At 42.0% G+C, this 7,435-nt stretch overlaps 1 protein-coding gene across 1 annotated transcript in view; it reads right to left on the reverse strand.

The window, feature by feature from the left end:
- Window positions 1-704, reverse strand: part of ATAD5 (ATPase family, AAA domain containing 5) — a 61,607-nt gene extending 60,903 nt beyond the window's left edge. The window contains exon 1 of the mRNA XM_006764063.2: window positions 615-704. Coding sequence (XP_006764126.1) covers window positions 615-704 — 90 coding nt within the window. The remainder of the gene's footprint in view (window positions 1-614) is intronic.
- Between the last annotated feature and the right edge of the window lie 6,731 nt (window positions 705-7,435).

Here is a 7,435-nt window from a genome sequence, read left to right on the forward strand (position 1 = left end):
GCGGAGGCTGGGCCCAGCTCAGCCGAGTCGAACGCGGGAAGAGACGGTGAAAAAGCGCGGGCAACCAGGATCCTAGGTCGCGGCGAGTGAACGCGGGGCGCCCCCGAGTCGGGCTCTCGAGGCTGGGTGCTCGGGACTGGGACCCCGGCTGGGAAAGCAAGCCGAACACAGAGGAGACCCGCGGGCTTCGGACGGACTTCTTGTCAATTGGGTTTTCGCGCCCTCCGGGGCGCAGGGGGCGGAGCCTAGGATTGTGTCTGGAGGCTGCGCGGACGGTGAGACGCGAGGGCCAAAATACGTCTTTGGCGAACCCGCAGGAGGCGGGACTTTCCTACGGTAAAATCAGCGGGGATTTTGAAGATTCGAACTCCTCACGCCCGGTTTCGCTGATGCGGACCTGATTTCACTAACGTCCGTGAGTGACAGAATTAAAGCCCTAGACTTTTGACCCACGTTGACTCCTATTTAAATGTGGAACTTTGCAAAAATACAGAAAACGAAGTAACAATTGATTACAATTCCTCTCCCGCGGAATAAAATGTTATTTTGGCAATCGTCTTACCTCGCGATATGCCCATTCGGGGTCCCACATTGGATTTTTTTTTTTTTTTTACCTTTAGGTATTTCTTGCTGTGGATTTCGTCCTCGCGAGCAGCTAGGAGCCCAGGGTCATCGACTCGGTTGTTCTTGCGTTTTCCTGTCATCGCAGGAAACTAGCAGTTTACTGGTTTGTAGTGATGCTAACCTCATACTTCATTTGCATCGTCTTCCTGGATTTATTTCTTTTTGCTTTTTTTACATTAAATTGCGGTTACATAAAGAATATGTTTATTTTGTCTGACTGCATAGTTTTAACTGCACAGTTTGTAAGAGCTAAAAATAAGACAGAGAAAAGGACTTCTCAAATAATAAGAACCCACCTCGTTAGGTCGGGTTATGCAAATTCATATTAACTATTGACGTAATTGTGTTCATTTTGATAGTATTTGCTATTGTCTTGACAACTTAAAGGGTACAAATTTATCCGATGAAATTAGTGGTAACTGCTTTTTCTTTGAAAATTATTAGCCGTGGGTAAGGTTTTTCAAGAAGGCAGACTGCTGTTTTGCTTTAAAAATAAACAAACAAAACCTTATGTAGCTGGGGGTGAGGGCGGCCCTGGAGAGGTCAATGAGGGGGAGGGGGGGAAGAAACTTATGTAATACTTTAAACAATACAGAATTTAAATTTTTTAAAAAACAAAACACCTTATGTAGTATAAGAACACTGCCCAAGAAGGAGGGTGAGGAAGAGGAGGAGGAGCAGATAGGGTTAGGGGGAGGAAGGACCGGGTGTAAGGAGGAGAAAAAATGAAAAAATTACAGAGAAAAAGGAGTCTCCTTGACATTCGCCCCCAAATAGTCTTTTCCTCTTCGTCCCAGTGGTAACCAATATGACCTATTTGGTAGATAGTGTTGCAGCCCTTTTTATATGTTTACATACATATATGTATGCATAAAAAACTTTGGTTTGCTTTTATTTACATAAAAGGCAACACTGTAAATGTTTCTCAGCAATTTGCTTTTTTTCACTCATCATTCTTTTCAAGTTATCCATGATATGTGTAGATCTGATTCATTCTTTCTCATTTCTGAGCATTTCATCCAATTATGCACAACATTTTATTTATTCATTTCCTTAGTGGTGAACATTTAGGATGTCTCCAATTTTCTGTTACTTAATGAGTCAATGAACTTTCTTATCTGTGTCTCCTTGTAATGTTTCTCTAGGTTACACACTTAGAAGTGGAATTGCTGGGTTATATAGGATATGTCTCTAGCGTTTTTTATTCTGCTAAATCACTACGCATTTTATTTTATTAGTAAATCCTCACCAGAGGATTTTTTCCATTAATATTTTTTATTGTTTGTTTTTATTTTGTTTTATTTTATTTTTTTGAGAGAGAGAGAGTTGAAAGGAGAGAGCAAGGGAGAGAGAGAGACATCGATGTGAGAGAGACACAATTGGTTGCCTGCCACAGGCGCCTCCACCAGGCGGGGGATGTAACCTGCAACCCAGATAGTGCCCTTGACTGGGAACCGCAGTGCTTCAGTGCTCTGGCTGACGCTAACCACTATGGATACACTGGCCAGGGCGGAGCTTCTCAATGTTAATAGGTGGAGGTCTTTTCTCTGAGGCCATTCAATTTCTCTGACAATCTCTTTGGGGCAGGGGGGTTTATATCTCATGCAGTTGTGTGGAAGCAATGGGGAAGGATCACCTAAATACATGGAATAAGGCAATGGATGTGGAATAGCTAATTCTAATTTTAACTGATGTCCCCTTTTTTTCAGTCCCATACCTCACTGTTACCTGCTGTGCCATCCATTCATCCATCCATCCATCCATCCATCCATCCATCTATCCATCCATCCATCCATCCATCCATCCATCCATCCATCCATCAATACTATTGAGTGCCTGATATTTGTCAGCTATGAACAAAGTAGCTATAAACAAAACGGACAAAAATCCCTATCCTCTTAGAATTTACAGTAATGGTCGACCTCACCCCTAATCCACCTCACCAAACTCAGTCCAAAAATATTACATGAAAAGTTCCAAAAATAAATAATTCATGCACTTTAAAATGCATGCAGTTCTGAGCAATGTGAAGAAGTCTTTCGCCTGGGATGTGAATCATCCCTTTGTCCAGTGTATTCACCCTGTATAGGATAGCCACCCATTAGTCGTTAGACATCTCAGTCATCTGATTGATTGTTGCAGTGTTCAAGTAATCCTTATTTTACTTAATAGTGGCCCAGAAGTGCCAAGAGTAGTGATGCTGACAATTTGGATATGCCAAAGAGAAGTGCTTCCTTTAAGTGAAAAGGTGAATACATATAGAAAAAAAAACCATACTATATACAGGGTGGGGTAAAAGTTGGTTTGCAGTTGTTCATATGAAATATAATATAATAATTAATAAATAATAATACAGTAATAAACTGTTTCACATACCCACAACTGTAAGCCTACTTTTGCCTCACCCTGAATAGGGTGCAGTACTACCTGTGGTTTCAGGCATCCACTGGGAATCTTGGGATATACTCCCTTTGGAAAAGGAGATGCTGTTGTACTCAAGAATATCTGTTACATGAATTAAGGTATTATTAACTAAACAAAAGCAGTGAGGAAAGGCATCCCAGGTAGGACAAAACTAAGTGGGGAAGGGTATAAGGTCTTAGAGATTCCTATAAATGGACTGTTTACGAAAGAAAGGGGCATGGGGATGTAAAATAAAGCATAGGGAATGTAGTCAAGAATATTGTAATAACTATGTATGTCAGTTGAGTACTAGATTTATCCAGGTGAGTTTTAAACATGTCTAGTTACTATGTTGTATACTTAAACACTAATATATTGTACTAGAGGCCCAGTGCATGAAATTCGTGCACAGGTAGGGTCCCTAGGCCTGGCCGGCAATCAGGGCTGATCTGTGGGGCGACTGACAGGGGCCCTCACTGGAACCCACCTTGGCTGGCCTGGAGCCTGCAGGCTGGGGGCAGCTCCGGCATTGAGCTTCTGCCCCCCTAGTGGTCAGTGCACATCATAGCAACCGGTCATTCCACCAGCTGTTCTGCTGTTTGGTTGATTTGCATATTAGGCTTTTATTATATAGGATGTCAACTGTAACTGAAAAATAAATATTTTTAAAATTAAGTTATTTTTAAGAATTAAAAAAATAAAAAGAAGGGAGATGAAGTTAAGAGAAAAGTAAGGGCCATGGAGTTCAGGTTAAAAGTTTTGGCTTTAATGAATAGACAGCAAAGATTTTTGCAAGTGCAGTGACATTTGCAAAACATGTTTTAGGAAGATAAATGATAGAGAGGTGGGTCTTGGGGTCTGTCTTAAGATAAAGCAGGGGTTGGCATAGAGTACACTCTCGAGTATTTGTTTAGGGAAATGAATATACATAGGATAGCTGAAGTGGGTATATAAGGAAAAATCATATGGCATTAGTCCAGGTGTAATATGAGAGAGGCTTGAATTAGGATGTTGGCCTTTAAGAGGTCTGAAACTGGAAGTGGGGGAGAAGATAGGAAAATAATTCAAGGGAACCAAAGGGTTAAGGCACAGATTGAGTCAGTAAAAAACAGGGTTTATTAAATATAATAGCAATGTTAAGTGAGCTCTCTAAAGCTAATTGAATAGAATTGATTCTACCCTGGAGGGCTTTATTACATGAAAATTTTTTTTCTTTTATTTTTTTTATTACTACATGCAAATTTTTTTAAAAATTAAGAGAAAAACTTCCATAAAGCCAAGACACTAATCTTAGTCTCATTAAACTTTATTTCCTCGAAATACTAACTGATGAGAGGCAAAAAAAAAAAAAATGAATCTAATATATCCACACTATACAAAAAAAAAAATACAAAGGAAACTGAAGGAATTCTTGTGAAATCACTCTCCTCGGGCTTGAAATTTTGGAAACATGCTTTTTAGAGCACACGTTTCTAAAGAGTAAATAGTCTGGTTGATAACACAGAGGAAGATTGAACACATGAAGACTGATCTGGAGGTGGCAATGACAGAAACCAGCAGGCCATCAGACAGGGTTCTACAGAGTTGGGGTTTTTACTTTTGTTTTTTAATCGTTGTGGCATCAAATTGATCTGGAATTGACTTTTTACATGTACTCAGAAGTGAGCAGATTCAGGGGCACAGACGTTTCATGCTAAAAAGACAAGAAACAAACAAAGCAAGTTGCTAATTTATTTATTTATGATCAGATATAATTGGCGAGAAAATTGCAGCAACTAGAGTATCAAGTTGTAACCAGAGAGTTATTTGGTAAACAATGGATTTAGTCTAGAATACTTTGGCTATCTGGTCAGCTGAGGCTTTCTCTCTCCTCTCTCCAACTTCTTCTCAGAAAGCTCCTAATTGTATTGGACATATAGTGATGACTTTTTACTCTCTGACTTCCCTGTTTACATACCTAATATTATTACCACATTCTTTTTTTCTAATGTCCTTCCATAGATATTAAATATATATATATAATTGATTTCAGAGAGGGAGATAGAAATATCAATGATGAGAGAGAATCATTGATTGGCTGCCTCCTGCACAGCCTTTACTGGGGATCAAGCCTGCAAACCTGGCATGTCCCTTGACCCAGAATTGAACCAGTGAACTCTTGGTTCATGGGTCGATGCTCAACCACTGAGCCATACTGGCTGGGCTATTACCACATTCTTGAGAATCAACTTGTTACAACTAATAAGTCTTAGGACCTAGTTGTTTTTTAAAAAAATATATTTTTATTGATTTCAGAGAGGAAGGAGGTAGGAGAAAGAGATAGAAACATCAATGATGAGAGAGAATCATTGATTGGCTGCTTCCCGCATGCCCCATGCCCCATACCGGGCGGGGATTGAGCCCAGCAACCTGGGCATGTGCCCTGATCAGGAATGGAACCTCAAACCGTGACCTCCTGGTTCGTAGGTCGACGCTCAACCACTGAGCCACACTGGCTGGGCAGGACCTAGTTTTTGAATAGCAATTCATACAAAGAAATACTGTCCAACAATAAAAAATAATTAAGAGACAATCCTAATCTTAATACGTCTCTTAAAATATTTTTATTAATGCTATATATTTGTATGTTGTGAAAACTCACATTTACAGAAATCTTAAACTTACAGACAAGTTGTAAAATCAGTGCAATTTTCCCCCCTGAATAAGCCATTTGAGAGTAAATTCCAACATTCTACAAGTACATTCTATGAATCCACAATGTAATCATCAAAAATAGGATCTAACATTGAGACTTTATTATCATCAAATCCTCAGAACCCATTCAAGTTTAATCAACTCTTCAAAGATTCCCTTTATGGCAAATGGATCCAGTCCACAATCACGTGTTGCATTGTGTTGTCATATCTCCTGATAGTCCCCAATTCATAAATCACAGAAACTCTTTAATATCCTCTTCTCCACTCTCCTTTCCTTATCCCCCATTAGTGCCCTAAAGTTTCTCCCTCAATTTCTCACTCAATATATACCTCCATATACCCAGCTTCCCCTTTCCCATCTGCCTCTTCAGTCATTTCTCTCAGTTGTGTCCCACTGAAACTTGGGAGCCAGGTTGAAGACAACCTGCAGGTGAGGAGGTGAAGGCAAAATCCCCCTTCATTGCTGGATTAGTCGTATAACGGCCAAGGCTGAGAATATGTAAATGTTCATTTATTTTGTTTGTGGCAGTCTCTCCTGATTCTACTTCAATGGCCTTTCCATTCAGGATGTTATTAAATATCTTTAGTGTATATTTACATCTTACACCTAGCTCAATTACACCCTGCTCTCACTACTTTTCCTGTCTGGGCCCTCCTTTAGCTTGTATCCTTTAGAATTCCTTCAGTTGCAAGTCACAGAAAACTCACCTCAAGCTGCCTTAAACAATAAAGGGGATTCCTTGGCTAATCCAGTATTAACTAAGTATTGGCTACCTTATCTTCGTGATAGAGCTAATTTCCCATTTTCTACAGAAGGGCTTCTCTTTACTGATCTTTCCTAGTTGGCCCAGGAAAGCTGGGATTTAGCTTCCCGTACACATTCCAGGTGTCATCTTGATTAAATCACGTCCTGTCTGTGTTCCCTGATTGAGGCAACTTTCAGCTCTAACATCCTTGGCCAGACGTAGGCAAACTGGGGCCGAAAGCCAAATCTGACACACCTCCTGGTTTTGTATGGCCGCTGAATGAGGAATGGTTTGTTTGTTGTTTTTTTGATTTTTAAAAATTGATTGAAAGAGAGAGAGAAAGTCTGACCAGGGATCAAACCCACAACCTCAGGGTATTGCAACAACGCTCCAACCAACCGAGCTACAGGGCCCCAGCCGAAGAACAGTTTTTACTTCTTCCAAATAGCTGACGAAAGTTGCAAGGAATATTTTGTAACAAGTGAACATTCAGTGAGATCCAAATGTGTGTCCTTAATATGTGCACACGGCCACGCCCACTTATTTACGATGCCGCCACGGAGACCTCCTGGCCCCGGCCGGCCCTTGCGAGAGAAGTTTGCAAACACCTGTCCTGGACTTGCGCCCGGACCGCTGTCCCCGCCGCCGGCCGACGCTGACGGCCCGTCCTGGCTCCCTCATTAGGCCAGGGGTGGGGTCCTCCGGGCGTGGGGCCTGCTTCCGAGTAACCTCCGAAAATGCCTCCGCGGCTGGGATTCCCGCGGGGCAGGGAGGCGGGACCAGGGCGACCCAGGAGCCGCGCGGGTGGACATCCCCACGCTCGACGCCGTCCATGGCCCTCCCCGGCCCTCCGTGTCCTCCTCCGGGAAGCAGCGACGAGGAGGCCGGGACGAACTGAGATGCGGGAAACCCTGGGAAGGTGCTGTCAACCTTTCCCTGCCTCCACGCGTGTCCGGAGGAGACGCC

The sequence above is a fragment of the Myotis davidii genome, unplaced genomic scaffold, assembly GCF_000327345.1.
Source record: "Myotis davidii unplaced genomic scaffold, ASM32734v1 scaffold699, whole genome shotgun sequence".
Taxonomy (NCBI): domain Eukaryota; kingdom Metazoa; phylum Chordata; class Mammalia; order Chiroptera; family Vespertilionidae; genus Myotis; species Myotis davidii.